The sequence below is a fragment of the Eubalaena glacialis genome, chromosome 6, assembly GCF_028564815.1.
Source record: "Eubalaena glacialis isolate mEubGla1 chromosome 6, mEubGla1.1.hap2.+ XY, whole genome shotgun sequence".
Classification (NCBI taxonomy): Eukaryota; Metazoa; Chordata; class Mammalia; order Artiodactyla; family Balaenidae; genus Eubalaena; species Eubalaena glacialis.
The window spans coordinates 69,004,868-69,023,398 of NC_083721.1; the positions used below are offsets into that span (position 1 = coordinate 69,004,868).

An 18,531-nucleotide genomic window follows, 5' to 3' on the forward strand; every position below is an offset into this window, starting at 1 on the left:
ATTCAAAATGTTTGCAGAATGCCTGGCTATGTACCAATCACTGGGAGAAAAATGATGAATAAAACCAGGCAAGGTCTCTGATCTCCTGGAGTTTACAGATGCTTTGGGGAGGCCACCATTAGTAAAATAACTAAGTATTGAATATGTAATTACAAACTAAGATAAGCTTTCTTTTTTTTTAAGCTTTCCTTCTTTTTTTCATTGTTATTTTATTTTATTTATTTATTTGATTGCGCCAGGTCTTAGTTGCGGCTCACAGCCTGCTTAGTGGCATGCAAACTCTTAGTTGCTGCATGCATGTGGGATCTAGTTCCCTGACCAGGTATCAGACCCGCGTCCCCTGAGTTGGAAGGCGGATTCTTAACCACTGTGCCACCAGGAAAGTCCCTAAGATAAGCTTTCTAAAGGAAAGAAATAAAGGTCTTTGAGGGTGTATACAGACTGTCCTCTGAGATCAGGGAAGGCTTTCTCAAGGAGGTTTCCCTTGAGCTGAGATTCAAGGGTAGGTGGGAATGTTGGGGATACATATGGCTTTGAGGTAGGACCAGAATGTATCAGTTAGGAATTCCATTTGGCTACCAGTAATCAAGAAGCCAGGTGTAGTGTTTGCAATACTGCATATGCACACATGTAGAGTTGGAATTTCTGGAACTGGGGGGAAGGATGCTTTGTTATCACAGCATTGTTTGTACTGCCCTGAGTTGGTCATGGTTTTCCATTATTGTTGTTCTTGCTTCTAAATTAAATGTTTAGATTAATTTTATTCTTGTCAGTTTAGTTTATTGTGCACAATAAAATTTGTGCATTGTGGTTCAAATGTGAATCATCCATATTTCCACTGCTAAGGTAGATATGTACATAACTCCCATACCAAATTTGGCTTGTATGGTGATAGCTCATTGTTGTCACTGAATACTTTCCCAGGTGAAAACAGGTGTGGCAGGTCAGCTACAGTGTCTTCTCTCCACCCCTATCCACTGCTCTAGTTTTAGTTACCCTAAAGCTGCATGTACCTCTTCAGAGTTTCATATACAGTCCTTAGGTAAAGAAAAAAATTACTAATTGCATTGACGCTGTAAGTAAAATTAACATAAATCTCACAATATAGTGGCATGGTGAGTTTTGACCAAGCATCATATTTCATGTGCAAATATTTTTACTCATTCAACAATATTTACAGTGAACCTTTAATATGCCTAGCACTCTGTTAGATACTGTGGGTAAAATGGATTAGTAAGATTCAGTCCCAGCATTTAAGGAATTCACAGAAGTGTAAGAGGAGAGTCATACTTATCTATGTAAGGGTAGGAAAGCATAGTGGTTGCTAGAATGGAAGCATAACTAAGGTACAGTGATGCACAAGGAAGGGGAGTGGTCAATTCTACTAGAAAAGGAGAGGAGGGGTCCAGAAAAGGTTCATGGAGGAGTTAACACTTGAGCTGAATCTTGAAAGATGAGACATACCACAAGATAGACAAAGGGGAGAAGGCATTATAGAAGAGGGATCCATGTGCCAAAACAAACAAAGACACGCATGAAACAGTGTCAAGGTCCAGGACCTGCAAGTGCCTCAAAGAGCTGAAGCATAAAGAGCAAAGAGGGTCTCATGAAGAGATGAGGCTGGAGTGGCGGGCAGGCCAGGTCACAGAACCTGCATGCCATCACACCGATAGCATTGTGATTAAAGTATGTGCTCTAAGGTCAGGCAGTCCCAGGTATGAGTCATGGTTCTGCCATTTTCTAGCTGTGGGGCCTTGGTCAAGTCACTTAGCCTCACTAAGTAATGGTAATGAAGGTTGTATCTCTCTCATAAAGTTGCTGCAAGAACTGAATTAAGTCATGGAGTACCTGGCACATTATGCACCCACTTGTTGTTGACTGTTATTTTCATTTTTTATCCTGGGGCAAAGGGAGCCACTGGAGGGTTTTACGTAGAGAAGTGACTTAGTGAGCATTTTTGTTTAGAACGCTGTCATTCTGGCTGCATGTGGATACTGGGTTAAAGGGAGGTAAGTTTGGAGGAGAGCAACCATTTAAAGAGATTATAACCATTCAGATGATGGTGATGATGGCCTGAACCATGGTGGCCATGGGCATGGAGAAAAGGAGACAAGTGCTTGAGATGTCTGCAAGGTAAATACCACAGAACTCAATTACTTATTAGCTGTGACAAGTGGGATTCTGGTCTGTCATCCTTTGGTACTGTCATCCAAGTGTTCTTAGGATAAACAAAAGGAAGCCAGGTGTCAAGCAGAACTGGGGATCAGATATTTAGGAAGTGCTTATATACTGAGGACTCAATGATTGGTACCAAAAAAAAAAGCTGTCTTTCTAATTTAGGAGACCCCTTGACAACTTCCATCTCATAACATTCAATAGGATCAGGAAGGTCTAGTTCATCCATAACAAATTTCATTCATTCATTCATCCTGTCTCTCTCTCTTTCTCTCTCTCTCTCTCTCATTTCTGGGAGGCTTTTATTCAAAGTGGACGAACGTTAGACTTCATCCATTTGCCATTGTCATAATGTGGCACATATAACCCTCACTCATGCCTGGTACTTTTGGTTCAATTCTTGCCTGACACTAGCATGACTGAATTTTTCCTTCTTTTTTCTCAAGTGTCCTCCCACAATCCAATAACCTCTGGCCGAGGTGCCTTTATTAAAGTCAGTGAGAATTAGGGGATTTAGGTGGTCCCTACTTTATAATACAGTGTAGTCTTGGTAACCACATTTGTCCATTCATAAGACAGAAAATAATCCAGACATATGTGATAGTGTCTGCTGAAAAGTTGCTGGGAGCTTTATGCCTGTACCCGCCAAATGTGGATCCTGGGAAATGTTGATTGAATGTGGTTCTCTTGGATTCAGTTGCTTGAACAACTGTCTAATTACTTGAAGCCACAGAAATGAACAGACCTTAAATTAGGCAGGGCCAATGAGTGAGGTGGCAAAATGTGAAACGAGGGGGAAAAAAGGTCTGCTTCTGCCATGGACAGTCTAGAATTTGATTAAAAGTGGACTTTCCCTTTTCCAATAAGCAGCCTGAGGTGACCTCTAAAAATGGTTCGCTATTCACCTGACCCAGAAAACCCCGCAAAACCATGCAAGTCAAGATGTTCAAATCTTCATGTTCACTTTAAGAACACTCATGAAACTGCCCAGGCCATTAAGGGTATGCATATCCGAAAAGCCACCAAGTATGTGAAGGATGTCACTTCAAAGAAGCAATGTGTGCCGTTCCGTCGTTACAATGGTGGAGTTGGTAGGTGTGCCCAGGCCAAACAGTGGGGCTGGACGCAGGGTCGGTGGCCCAAAAAGAGTGCTGAATTTTTACTGCACATGCTCAAAAATGCAGAGAGTAATGCTGAACTTAAGGGCTTAGATGTAGATTCTCTGGTCATTGAGCGCATCCAGGTGAACAAAGCCCCCAAGATGCGGCACAGGACTTACAGAGATCATGGTTGGATCAACCCATACATGAACTCTCTCTGCCACATTGAGATGATCCTTACTGAAAAATAACAGTTTGTTCCTAAACCAGAAGAGGACGTTGCACAGAAGAAAAAGATATGCCAGAAGAAACTGAAGAAACAAAAACTTATGGCCCGGGAATAAATGCCACAAAAAATAAATGCAAATAAAAGTAAAAAAAAAAAAGGACATTCCATCTCTGTGACCTTGGGCAATATATCTAAGCTCTGTGAGCCTCAGTTTTTACTGGTGGATATCCCTTTGATATCTATAAATCTGAGGTAATGTTTCCTGCAAAGGGTAGTTGTGAGGTTTAAATGGAAAGTGCTTAACACAGTGCTTGGCATATGGTAGCTGCTTACCTGGCCCGTATCCTTTGCCCCTGCTCGTCTCTGAGGTTTATCCTTACATGGAAAAAGCAGGAAGGATAAAGGTTCCTTAGGTTAAGTAAACTGAATTAATTGGCTTTTATGTATTTCTCATCTATGATTGATCACCCCCCTCCCACCCCCCCGCCCCCCGGGGAACCGGGTTGGAAACCTGTTTTCCTCCACCCTCAGGGAATGCTTATCAGTGATGAGGGCAAAGGTAATATGATACCTGCAGAGAGGAAGCTAATTTTAGATATTCTTCTTTCAACAAATCTTTCAATACACACAAGCAAAATTACTATCAAATAGAAAAATGGAATTATTTGACTTCTTTCACCCATGTTTCTTTGTTGGTGGAGTTCCTAACATGCATGTTTCTTGTTTAAATTGTTGTTTTTCATGTAGAAGGAAAGAAGCAGGCTCAAAGAGATTGTAATTTTTCCCCCTAATAAGTGTGAACTGTTTGTACTTAGGGGAGAAAAAGTTTTGTTTTTCTCCTCATAATAGAAGTTGATGGTTGAAAGAATGATCATATCCTCAGAGTCTCTCTAAATGTTCTATAATTTGACATAGTTTAGTTCAACAAGCATCAGTTGAGTTCCAACTGCATGTCAGGCATTATGTTGGCACCGTTCACTCAGAGACGCCAGCTGTGGTACCCAGATCTCCAGTCTGGTAGCCCTTGCGGAAGAGGGTGGCCAGGGAGAGGAAGGGGTGCCAGTTGATCTGAAAGAGCTGGCGAGAGGGGAACCCTCAGGCTGAGGTTCTCCACCACAGCTTCAGACCACAAGTCCATCAGATCATGAGCACCTTCAGGTCAGGATCCAGGTCTGCTCATCCTTACGTCCACAGGGCACCTTTTGTGCTAAGTGATCAGGAGAGGAAGGTAGTGAGGAGGCCAAGTGACCTTTTCTTTCTGCACTCTTAAAAATGAAAATATTCCAAATAAAGTTTGGCTCTGTGCCATTGTCAGCCAATTTTCAGCCTTATCTTAGGAGAGGCAGTGCAGTACATTGGTTAAAAGTCTGGGCTCTGTAGTTAGATTACCTGGGCTTATGTCCCATCTCTACAGCTTACCAATTGTGTGACCTTGGGCAAGTTGTTCAATCACTCTATGCCCTACTTTCCTTATCTATAAACTGGGGTTATTCATATTATCTACCTCATTGATTGTTCAAGAACTCATTGAGCTAATACACATTGTTCGAGGTCATCAGGCACAGACAGCATGTCTTATTTAACACTGAAACCCCAGAATCCAGCATAGTGCCTGGTACATTGGAGGAGCATACTGAATGAACAAGTCTAATACACAGGCTGGTATGGCAGTAAGTGACTGACAAAGCACTCATAAGGGATATGGGCAGGCTAGGTGTCATCTTTTACAAATGAGGAAACCAGCCCACTGAAAGGTAGAGTGACTTGCCAGAGAAAGCACAGCTATAAATGATATAAATGACAGACCTGGTTAATGCTCCTGACTCTGTCTCTAGCCCTCTGCTCTTCCCACTATCTGACTCTCGATCCTATACAGGTTTTGTGGAACTCAAGGAATATCCACCTGAAAAAAATGAACACACATAACTTGTTTAGCTCTCTGAAAAAATGAATCTTACTGTAAATATCCTCAAATAGTAACTTCGAGTTAAAACTTGAAGTTTGGAAAGTTTCTATTTTGGGGTGTGGGGAGGAAAGCAGAGGATATTTTTTATGAGAATGCAGAAGTTCTTTCAAAGTGAGAAAGTAACAGAGAATCATAAAGGAAATTTTTGATAGATTGTATTACATAAGCATTTAAAACATTTAAAATACTTATGTATAAAAAGTCATAATTAAATTAAAAGGAAAATAAACTAAAAAATATTGCAGCAAGTATGCCAGATGGTTAAAAGTTTCAATATCTAAAGAGCTCATAGGATTTAAAATCATGGCTTCAAAAAAATAGGCAAAGGCTATAACACTTTTCAAATGAGGAAAAGCACATGGTTGGTGAACATATACAAATATTTTGACTCGACAAAAGTAAGAATTTTTAGAATGGTATACCAGTTTGTTGATCAAGGATACTAAGACTTTAAAGATAATGAAGGTGGAGTAAGGAAATGGCTACCCTCTTAACATATTGTCTGGAAAACAATTGCCTTAAAATTGTTGATCACCCTTGACCAAGGATTTCAATTTCTGGAACTCTATCCTAAAGAAATCATCAGAAATATGGTTAAAAACTTATACCCAAATATGTTCTTCACAGTGTTTATTAATGAACCTGAAACACTAGAAACAGCCACTGTGCCCAATAGTCAGGGAATGGGTAAGTCATTTATGGTGGGGGTGAAGCAGCACAGACTAGCAGCTAGAAGCATGGACCTGGAGTGTCACCGCCTCGCTTCAAATCCTGGCTCTGCCACTTATTAGCCCTTTAAGCTTAGACACCTCTCCACGTCTCACTTTCCTCATCTATACACTGGGGATGACCAGAGTACCTACCCCAACAGGGTAGTTTTGTGACTTAAATGAATTGATATAGGTTTACAATTCTAAAATCCTCAAAGCTCTAAAAACGTAAAGGTTTTTTAGAACTTTATTATCAGGAGAACATGATTGAACAACATAAACTAACATAACTTTATCCCACTTACTGTGACTATTTTCTACTATTATAATTAAGATTGAATCTTAACTCTTTTTCATAGTTTCACTTTCCTTGTAGAATCTCTAAGGTTCTCTTTAGAAATTAATAACCCTCTTGCACATGTGAAAAGATTAATTTTGAGGGCAAAGCTAACTGGAATCAGGTATATCTACTTTGAGCTAATCTCTTGGCCAAGAAACTTTTCCACATCCTCCAGTCCAGGGCTTTCATACTTTAAGATGGGGATATTATTAACCTGCAGATTGCTGAGCTCCACCCCCAGAAATTCTGGTTAAGTAGGTGTGGAGAGAAGTCCGCCGTTTTGCAGCTCCCAAGGTGATGCTGGTGATGCTGACCCATGGACCACACATTAGGTAGCCCTGCTGTAAGCCACACCTTAATTTTTTTTATATACTAAAAGAATAAACATTTTCATTAAGCATTGTAAGTTGCATTCAGTAGCCTTCAGATACACCACACCACAACCCATCTACAATCAGTCAAACCCAACAGCAGTTCATTCTTGCACAATCCATGAGTTAGGGCAAAACTCCCTTCAACTTACAGTAAGATCCTATTCAGGTCTTGTCACGCCTTAATTTTTTTTTTTTTTATTAATTAACTAATTTTTTTTAACATCTTGATTGAAGTATAATTGCTTTACAATGGTGTGTTAGTTTCTGCTTTATAACAAAGTGAATCAGCTATACATATACATATATCCCCATATCTCCTCCCTCTTGCGTCTCCCTCCCATCCTCCCTATCCCACCCCTCTAGGTGGTCACAAAGCACCGAGCTGATCTCCCTGTGCTATGTGGCTGCTTCCCACTAGCTAGCTATTTTACATTTATGCCTTAATTTTTAACACCCCTTACGTTGTCCCTTTTTAATGTGAACATTTACATTTCTGGAAATCTTCAACTTGCTTTTTATATTCTCATTCTCCTGTCCTCTTATTTCTATGCTGTGCTTTTATGTCCAGGAGTAGTAACATACTAAACTTATCTATCACTTTCCAAAGCACTTGTCATGTACCAGTAACTGTGTTAGTGCTCTATTCATATCATTTTTTCACCCTTTCAACAACCCTGAAAAGAGGGCATTATTATCCTAGTTTTAGAGGTGAGAAAACTGAAGTACTAGGACTCCCAGTAAGTGGGAAGAACAATTTACTTTCCATTTTACTGTCCTACCTCTTTCACACAGTGGTACATGTCACCAAGTCTCCAGTGACATGCCTTCTCAGTCCTCTCCCAGCTGCTTAGCTCCCCAATATGGAACACCCCTCACCTCAGAATCTGTCCAGATCCCATCCAGGCCTTCTATGCCAGGAAGCTTTCCTAGCTATACCCTGCCCATAGCCCACAACCCTCTGCATCTTTTGTTCTTATCTGGCCACTTATCATATGTGTTTGCATTTTCATACCAAGGGATTTTGTCTTCCTAACTGGACTTGGAATTCCTTGAAGGAAGGGCTCATCCCTTGCATCTCTCAGTCGCCCTCGGAATAGCCATGGTGGGGACTGATTGCCTCCCTTATCCCCCTTCCTACTCTTCTCCTTTCCTAGCCCCCCAGTCTCTACCTTGTCCTTTCCTAATTTGGTAAAATCAAGCCACATCAATGAGAAGGTGAAAAATAGGCCAGGATGAACCCTTCTTAATCCCCTTCCCTGCAGTGTAGTTGTGGGTGGTTTGCTGGTGTTTGCCCTGTTGTTCCACAGTATCATGAGAAGGAAGGTTTCCATGCGGCCGTGCACTGGGCAGCAAAGTACCTGCAGTGCCCTTTAACCCTTGGTTCTTCTTGAGGGTTTCCAGACACCCCTCCCCTCCTTTCATATTTCCTCAAATCCCATTTCCTTTGTTTTACTTCACAGTACAACAAGAATTTCACTCTCCATCCTTGTCTTCATTCAAGTATATGTCAAGAAGTTCTCACTTGCCCACTCCTAACTTGTACATTTTCGGAGTTACTTCCCCCCTAATGAAACCTCCTAGGGCCAGTACAGTGGGACACATTCACCTGGTCTGTACACTTTGGTTCTTTTCTCCTTTCTCCTCCTCTCCCCTTTCCCCTCCTCTTCCTCCTCTTCTCCCTCCCTTCATTTCTCCCTTCCTCCTTCTGAGGTCATCATTCCTGATATTGCTTGGTTGGTATTATCAACCCACTTTGATAGCTTACACATCTGAGGCCTTGTAAGCTTCCTTTTGTAATTTTCCCAAAACTTGTAAGGGGTCTTCAGAGCAACTGGGCCTCGTAGCAAAAGGGTGAGATTTCCGTGTTGCTTTCATTTCCTCCCTGTCCATTAAATGAAAGTATTGGTTGTGTCCGTCTCGTGGAGCTACACTGCTAAACTGACACCTGCACTAGTACATGATTTTAGATTCAATTAGTTTTCCCATTCAGGTGGCTTTTTGTGACCCATGGTTATGAGCCAGCTTGGTGGTGATCCTGATACTGTCCTTCAGTGTCTCCTGGGGCCTCAATTCCTTCCCCTTGGGGCCTCATTCCGTTTTCTTGGACGCTTTCAGAGTGAAACCCTAGGGAAAAAAGTCTTTCTGAGGACTGCCCTTTACTGTTTCTTTTGTGTTTCCAATGTATTAGGCATGGTGCTAAGCATTTTTATACCTTGTTTTGTTTAATCCTGTCAAAAACTTTAGTTAGGTATTATCCCAATATGATGGGGAAACTGAGGTTTAGGAGGTTAACTGAATTGCCTGAGGTCTTATGGCCAGTAAGTGGAACAGGCTAGATACAAACCTATGTCGCATAATTCCAAAGCTCATAGTCAAAATTTAGTTTCTGGGAGCTTTCTTCCATGCTTCAAAAAATACAATGATTTTGCCAGAAGCTCTCACATACATCACTGTGATAGTATAAATGGGTACACCCTTTCTGGAGGGCAATTTGGCAATACATATTAAAAGCTTTAAAAATGTTCTTATCCTTTAATCTAACAATTTCCATGCCTGAACTTATGCTAAGGAATAATCATTAGTATGTGTAAAGACTTAACCCTAAGGAAGTTCGGGGCAGCAATATTCATAATATGAAAAATTTGAAACAGGCTCCATGTCCAACAGAAAGGAATTGGCTAAATTAAGTATGATACATAGAAACAGTGAAATACCAAGCAGTCATTATAAATTATTTAGAAAAAAGAATATTTGGTGGCATAGGAATGTGTTCATGATGTAATAAATAACATACTATAGGATTTCAGATATGTAGCATATATAAAAACTGTGAAGAGTCGTGAGATAAAGGAGATAGAATTAAGACTGATTTTTATTTTCTTCTTGTATCTTTTTTCATATGTAATAATTACTTTTTAAATTGACATTGAGGGTTTTTTTAAATTTTGTATTTATTTATTTACTTTTTAATTGGAAAAATGGCTGCATGTTGTTTGAACATGCAGTCTTTGTTCACATTTACTAGTGCTCCCATTTTATATTTATAATTTCCCCCACAAACAAGCATTTCTCCAGACACTGAGTTTATCTTTGCAGTTTCTTTTTTTTTTTTTTTTTAGCGTAGGTTTTCATTCGTTTTTTTCTCATTAGCCCAGTATGCTTTGGTGTCCTGACCAGGTCACCTCCCAGTTGCCTGTGCCATTGACTCACACTGATCTCCTGCACTCATCACACTGCCTCTCCTTCTTTCAGGCCTCAAGGCGTCTTTGCAAAGTACCCTCATTCTTGCCTCAGCTTTTCTTTCTGCTCTCACCACTCTCATCATCTCTCTGCTGCTTGCTTCATCAACCCCTTTGTATTCCCCTTTTCTGTTTCTATCAGGCCCACCTGTCTGCTCTTATCTATTTACAGTAAGTCCCCTACATACGAACCTTCAAGTTGCGAACTTTCAAAGATGTGAACATGTGTTCCATCAACGTCAGGAGTGAGTGAAATTGCATCTTGCCCTCGGTCCCCTATTGCTGATGATCCTTCAGCTCTACCATCTCCCACCTCCTCTCCCTCCTCCAGTCAGTAACTCTTCTTGCCTGTTCACTCCATGCCAGCCCCTGTATGCCAGCTGTTGTACTGTACTACTGTACTTTTCAAGATACTGTGCTGTAAGATTAAAAATGTTTTCTTTATGTTTTGTGTTTGCTTTTTATGTATTATTTGTGTGAAAAGTATTATAAACCTAGTACAGTACAGTATTATATAGCTGATTGTGTTAGTTGGGTACCTAGGCTAACTTTGTTGGACTTACGAATACGCTCTCGGAACGGAACTCGTTCATGGATAGGGGACTTATTGCATATTCTCCATTTAGCTGGTAATCCTTGGTCTGACCATTTCAGCCTTTGATCTGGGCCTTCCCTGAAGCATTGTTTCAGGTATTTTAAAACCAACTTCCAAAAAAAAAAAAAAATGAATAAATTCAATTCTTTAATGGAAAAAAAAAAAGTTCCACCACACACTGTCCTGAGAGGGGTGTGGAGTTTTCTGACTCGTGCCTTTTTCTTTAGGACCTAATCAGTTGTAGAAGGAACAACTTAACCTCAGAAAAATAAAATACTAAAACAAAACATTAATTAGCATTCTCTCTATAAGATATATGTATATATTATCCCTGACTAACCAAAAAAAGAGTTCCTGACAGAGCATTAATTTCCACCTCTGGGAATGAATCCTAAGAAGATCTCTGGCAAGTGTTAAAGAAGTATTTGAAACTAGCTTAATTGAAATGTTGTTTGTAATAGTAAAAAAATAAGAAATATCTTAAATGCCCAGCAGTAGATGATTGGCTATGTACATTTTGACTCATATATACTACTATAAAGTCATTGAATATGATTATTCTGTATTTATAGCAATAAATAAACTAGGTTGCAGACCGGAATGTATAAGAGGATCCCATTTCTGTAAAATTATACATGTACGTCTGTATAGAGTCAGCAAAAGGAAGTCTCTTGATGATGAACTTTTTGGATGATTTTTAATTTTCTGTTTCTTTTGATTTCTTCTTTATACTTTTCTACATTGCTTGCATATTTTACAGTTAGCAAGTTTTGTTTTTAAACAAAGAAAAATCTTAGTATTTTTCTTAGTAAATTACATAAATAACTTCAATTTTTGATTGTTTATTTTATATTTTCCTGCTGTTTACAATGAAAACATCAAACATCCTTTGCCTGGCTTCTTATTATGAAATCTGTCATTCATATCAGAGATCAGTTATATTACAGTTTAAAGAATAATAATAAAATGGATACCTGTGTACTTATAATTCAGCTTAAGAAAATTAATTCTTTGGAGCCCGTATGTGCCTCTAGTCAAGTCCTACTCCTTTTTCCAAAGAGGTAACCACTCCCAAATTTGTATTTCACATTCCCTTGCCTTATAGTTTTATGAGATACATATGTTCAGTTCATTATGCTACAACTTGGTGTTACTGTAATGCACATTGGTTCATATGCAATCAGTAAATAAGGGAATTGTGTCAATATACACAGGAGTCACATTGCTTATACAGTATTTTTACCCACATGTAAATGTGCATCACCAAGGAGCAGCAGCTGACACAGAGTGCACTGACACAGCTGAATGCAGCAAGCTGTGAATCTCTGTTCCAAAGCTCATCCACTCCAAGTTGTTCTCTTGGCTCACTTTGGCCTCATACCCTGTGTGGGAAGTGCTTGCTACACATGCCTTGATCGTCAGGCGTTTTGTCCTAAGGCAGCTTCCTCAACCTTTCTTAAACCTTCTCCTAAGAAGCTATCTTCCTCTTTTCTCATATTTGCAGTATTATTTATTTATTAAGAGTGCAATGTATGTTGTGATTATACTAATGTGTTTATTAGGGGTTTTATTGATTTTATTAATATTCTGTTTATTAGGGTTTTTATTGGTTTTATTAATATTCAGTTTACAAAGTGATATAGCATTTTTTTTCATTTTTTCCATAGGAAAACAGTCCATAATCTGTTACTTTTATTTTTTTTTTAACATCTTTATTGGAGTATAATTGCTTTACAATGGTGTGTTAGTTTCTGCTTTATAACAAAATGAATCAGCTATACATATACATATATCCCCATATCTCTTCCCTCTTGCATCTCCCTCCTTCCCACCCTCCCTATCCCAACCCTCTAGGTGGTCACAAAGCACCGAGATGATCTCTCTGTGCTATGTGGCTGCTTCCCACTAGCCATCGGTTTTACATTTGGTAGTGTATATATGTCCATGCCACTCTCTCACTTTGTCCCAGCTTACCCTTCCCCCTCCCCGTGTCCTCAAGTCCATTCTCTAGTAGGTCTGCGTCTTTATTCCTGTCCTGCCCCTAGGTTCTTCATGACCATTTTTTTTTTTAGATTCCATATATATGTGTTAGCATATGGTATTTGTTTTTCTCTTTCTGACTTATTTCACTCTGTATGACAGACTCTAGGTCCATCCACCTCACTACAAATAACTCAATTTCGTTTCTTTTTATGGCTGAGTAATATTCCATTGTATGTATGTGCCACATCTTCTTTATCCATGCCTCTGTCGATGGACACTTAGGTTGCTTCCATGTCCTGGCTATTGTAAATAGAGCTGCAATGAACATTGTGGTACATGACTCTTTTTGAATTATGGTTTTCTCAGGGTATATGCCCAGTAGTGGGATTGCTGGGTCGTATGGTAGTTCTATTTTTAGTTTTTTAAGGAACCTCCATACTGTTCTCCATAGTGGCTGTGTCAATTTACATTCCCACCAACAGTGCAAGAGGGTTCCCTTTTCTCCACACCCTCTCCAGCATTTGTTGTTTGTAGATTTTTTGATGATGGCCATGCTGACTGGTGTGAGGTGATATCTCACTGTAATTTTGATTTACATTTCTCTAATGATTAATGATGTTGAGCATTCTTTCATGTGTTTGTTGGCAATCTGTATATCTTCTTTGGAGGAATATTTATTTAGGTCTTCTGCCCATTTTTGGATTGGGTTTTTTTTTTTTTTTTTGATATTGAACTGCATGAGCTTCTTGTAAATTTTGGAGAATAATCCTTTGTCAGTTGCTTCATTTGCAAATATTTTCTCCCATTCTGAGGGTTGTCTTTTCGTCTTGCTTATGGTTTCCTTTGCTGTGCAAAAGCTTTTAAGTCTGTTACTTTTAATGCATGGTTTTGTAGGATGAGAGAGGTTTTTTTTTAAAATACATATATTACCTTATATGAGAAACATCTATGTATCCCTAAACAATGCATTGTTTAATTTGCATTGTTTTGAATTTTGTACAAATGGAGTCATGTTCTTTGCATTCTTCTTCAATGTACATTTTTTAAAATATTTTATTTGTGAGAGTAATCCATGTTAATGACTATAGCTGTGGCTCATTCATTTTCACTGCTGTATAGAATTTCATTGTACAAGCGTTCTAAAATTTATATATTCTCCTGTCGACCAGCAACTAGTATTTGCAGTTTCCTGCTGTTGTAAAAAAAAAATGTTGTTATAAATATTTTTGTACATGACTCCTTGGCATATGTGCAAAAATCTCTAGTGCATTCTACCTAGGGGAAGAAGGGCTGGGCTTAAGAGTATGGACATCTTCATGTTTACTAGATAATGTGAAATGGATTTACAAAGTGATTTTACGAATTCAAACTTCCATCATTAGCGTATGCAACTTCTCATTTATTCACATCATTTCCAAGAGTTGAGTTGTTGCCAAATTGTTGTGGTTTTAATTTGTTTACAAATGTGTATATGTTTCTTTCCTTGTCTACTCAGTTTTTTCCTCTGTGAAATGTCTGTTGATGTCTTTTGCCCATTGTTTTTCCATTGGGAGGTTTCTATTTTTCTTACAATAGGAATGCTATATATTCTGGACACCACTCCTTTTTCAGTTATATTGTTACAACTATCCTCTTCCTTTTTGCAACTTATCTTTTCACTTAATAGGGTCTTTTTATGAATGGTAGTTCTTAGTTTAATATAGTTGAATTTATCATCTGTTCTTTTGTTGTTTGTGCTTTTTTTACTTGTTTAAGAAATCTTTCCATATTCGGGGTTATAAAGACGTTCTATATTTTCTCCTAAATTTTAAAAAATTTTGTCTATCACATTTAAACCTTCAAGCCATTTGCAGTTGATTTTTGTGTATGATCTGAGTACAGGTCCAATTCATTTCTTTCCCACCAGTTGTCCCAATACGGTTATTGCATAGTCTGCCCTTTCTCCTACCAGTACAGATGCCATCTGTCAACTATCACGGTTCCATGTATGCGTGAATCTGCTTCTGGGCTCTCTGTTCTGTAATATCTGTCTTCTCTGCCATTATCAACTGTTTTGATTATTCCAGCGTAGTATTGTTTTGGCAGCTGGTAGGGTGAGCCTTCCTTCCATGTTCTTCTTCAGGAGTATTGACTATTCTCAGCCTGTTGGTCATCCATATAATTTTAGAAGAAGTTTGTCAAGTTGTGCACATGCAACACACACACCTGCTGTCAAGTACACACATGCACACACACACACACACCTGTTGAGATTTTTATTAGGACTGCAGTGAATTTATAAATCAGTTTGGGGAGAATGACATCATAACAATATTGAGTCTTACTATCCATGAACACAGTAGAGATCTCCATTTATTTCAGTTTTTTCAAAAAGTTTTTCAATAATGTTTGAAATTTTTCCGTACAGTTCTTACACATCTTTAGTTCATTCTATTTTTGAGAAACTTACTTTTTTTCTATTATAAATAGTATCTGTTTACAAAGTATATATTTCTGTTATTGATGATTAATAGAAATGCAGTTGACTTATATAGTATATGTCTGGTAACTTTGCTAATTTCTCTTATTTATTCTAATTATTTGAATGTAGATTCTAAGGTTATCATGTTGTCTATAATTAATGATAATTTTATTTTTTTTCTAAACCTTATACTTATGATATCTTTTCATTATGTTACCAAACTGGCTAAAACCTCTGGGAAAATGTTAAAGAGAAGTGGTGATGGGGTATCCTTGTCTTCTTCCTGATTTTGAAGGGAAGGCTTTTAACATTTTATCATTACATGTTGTTTTCAGCACCTGTAGCACCAAGTTTCTGTGTATTTTGGAGTACACTTTTCTCATACTTAATTGGAAAGAGCTCAACTCAAGATTAGCCTTGGAGAAAGGGGCACAATTGCTTGCCTTAGTCTAGATTATTTAGGCTAACGTAGTGGAGAAAGAGGATCCTCCGTGTGGTTCACCCTCAGTTACTAGAGTTTGACACTGGGGTTGGGGGGCAAAGCCCAGATAATATTCTCTGTACTTGCATTTTCCTCTGAAACCTTGAGGGCAGGATTTGAGTAGTTCTGAGTCCCCAGACAAAACCACCTTATAATGCCGTGGGTGGGTATCAGAATTACACATTGTTGGGTCCCACCCCAGAGTTTATGACTTGAAAGGTCTAAGTTGGGGCCTGAGAATTTGCATTTCTAAGAAGTTCCCGGGTAATGCGGATGCTGCTGGTTTTGGAATCACACTTTGAAAAACACTGTCCTAATACTGTCTCTTTAAAACATCCCAACACTGGGCAGAACAGAGACAAGGAAACAAAATTATTCAAGTGCCTGAGAAGGAAGGAGGAAAACTCAAGAGAGTGACAGCAGCTACCATGAGTAGCACCCCTGGAGGATGACAGATGGCTACCTCCAAACATGGGAAAATGGAAGGAGAGGGAAATGCAGGAGGAAATGGGAGATTTGGGGCAATGAACAATGAGAGGAACTCATGGGAAAGTATGAAAGGAGACCATGAATAAGCAAATACATCAGGTAGGGCTGATCATTCAGTTTGCATCCCACAAAGAACACTGAGGGGAATGATAAGAGACCTGTGTAACTTTGGGAAGGAGAAGTAACAGAATGGCCATTTAAGCCATGGTTCCTTGTAAAGATCTGTTCCACATAGAGACAGGCCTCTGCCTAGTGAGACAATAAGTGCTGTATAAAACAGAAACCCAAGCCCCAGGAAATGACAGACTTAATGCAAATTTCCTGTTAAGCAGATAAACTGGATTTATTCTTTTTTTTTTTTTTTGATTTTTAGAATTTTACTTATTTTTTTATACAGCAGGTTCTTCTTAGTTATCCATTTTATAAATATTAGTGTATATATGTCAATCCCAATCTCCCAATTCATCACACAATGAATTGGATTTATTCTTAAAGTGGAAAAAAAAGGGGACGTACTATAAGCAAACAAGGCTTAAAGTCACGTTCATCACTTGAGGAGCTGCAATTCCTGCCATAGACGCTTTGACTTGGGCTCAGGGCCTGCGAGGTGGCAGGAGTGGGACAGGGAGAATCACTCGAAGAAGAGGAGGTTGGGGCTTTGCCCTGCTGGAGGGAAGGCAATACCAGAGGTGCCAGAGAGAGCCAAAGGCTAACTCTACACAGAGAACTGGAATCATATGGTGCTTTCGAATCTGAGTTACTCATCAACAGTGTGAATAAGCAACTGATAAAAATAAGAAGGGCATGAGTTCTCCACTCCCCTTGCATACCTGCTGCCAGCCACCTCCCTGTCAAGGACTAGCTGGCTCTCTGGGGCACCATGTCTTAAAGCTGCCTCTGGCTTTGATAGTGTACAACATGTCAGAGCTGGAAAGATCTGAAGAGGTGATCATCACTGGTCCAGCAGGGCCCAGACAGCAGGAGTGACTTGCCAAAAGTCAACCAGAGTAACTGCATTCATTCATTTATTTTATTTTACAAATTTGTCATTAGGACTGCTTGATTCAATTTGTTGACATATTAAAACATAAAAATCAGTATCCCCGTATTTGCTGTATAAAATCTGAAAAGCTTGCCTTGGATTTATGTAGTATCTTGCCTCTGGGTAAACTCAAGTAGCTTCATAGGTATAAGTGCATAGAAACCACTGTGAATTATATTCCTAGGAAGGGTTTTGGTGTTTTTTATTTTAATGTTTTCAACTTAATTTTAATGATAAAACTCAGCTTCTCAGACTGATACATCAGATCCCACCGGCTCACTGGGGCCCAGATTCTTCTTGCTATGATCACAGAGTGAAAGGCAGTGAGGCCTTATGCCCAACGTCCAAAGAGAAACTGAAATAGTACCTATGTGTTAAAAGGGAACATTTCATACCTTTTATATTTTTAAGACATTGAGGAAAAAAATGCAAGCATTTTAAAAAAGCTATCAAAAAAGCCCTCTTAAACTAATGTTTTTCAATTATTTAAAAGCTATGCCTTAAAAAATATTTTTAATCACTCTCCTTTTAAAAAAAAAAAAAAATTTATTTATTTATTTATATGGCTGCGCCGGGTCTTTGTTGAGGCACACGGGATATTCGTTGCAGCATGCGGGATCTTTTAGTAGCGGCATGTGGAATCTTTTGTTTTTTTTAGTTGTGGCATTCAGGATCTTTAGTTGTGGCGTGCGGGACCTTTAGTTGTGGCATGTGAACTCTTAGTTGCGGCATGTGGGATCTAGTTCCCTGACCAGGGATAGAACCCGGGCTCCCTGCATTGGGAGCTCAGAGTCTTAGCCACTGGACCACCAGGGAAGTCCCTAAATCATTCTCCTTTAATGTTATTTGAACTGTCAAAATAAATGTTATGATTTTTAAATTAAGAATATTAAATCTACTTTTGCAAAGCACCCCCCACTAACAAACAACAACAAAACCCATTGCTTTAACCTGCAGCTCTCTGTGGCCCCTAGTGTTTCCTAGAGGCCCAGAGCCTGGTGGCCGCTGATTGACAGGCCCACAGAAGGGCTGTGCTGCCCCTGTGGTCAGCATCACTGCTGGGGCTCATACGAGGCCCGAACTGGGAGCTCCTAGGAAGGGTTTTGATCCCAAATTGGCTGCAAACAATTTTTAAGCAAGTTGCTTCATTGTTCTGTGATTCACTGAATCTTGTGAGACTAGAGGTAAAGGCACTTTAAGTTCCAAGAAAGAAAAGTGCAGGGACTTCCCTGGCTGTCTAGTGGTTAAGACCTCACCTTCCAATGCAGGGGGTGCAGGTTCTATCCCTGGTCAGGGAGCTAAGATCCCACATGCCTCGGGTCCAAAAAACCAAAACATAAAACAGAA

The 18,531-nt window shown here is 39.2% G+C and overlaps 2 protein-coding genes across 5 annotated transcripts in view; both read left to right on the forward strand.

The window, feature by feature from the left end:
* CASR (calcium sensing receptor) overlaps window positions 1-18,531 on the forward strand; it is a 77,290-nt gene that overhangs the window by 2,804 nt on the left and 55,955 nt on the right. The window lies entirely within an intron of this gene.
* Window positions 3,065-3,526, forward strand: LOC133093363 (large ribosomal subunit protein uL22-like). The gene has a single exon (XM_061193155.1). It carries the CDS (start codon window positions 3,065-3,067, stop codon window positions 3,524-3,526), a length of 462 nt encoding a protein of 153 aa, XP_061049138.1.

Bases quoted from the DNA above. Each gene is read 5' to 3' on its own strand.
- LOC133093363 (XM_061193155.1), top strand. From the start codon at position 3,065: ATGGTTCGCTATTCACCTGACCCAGAAAACCCCGCAAAACCATGCAAG.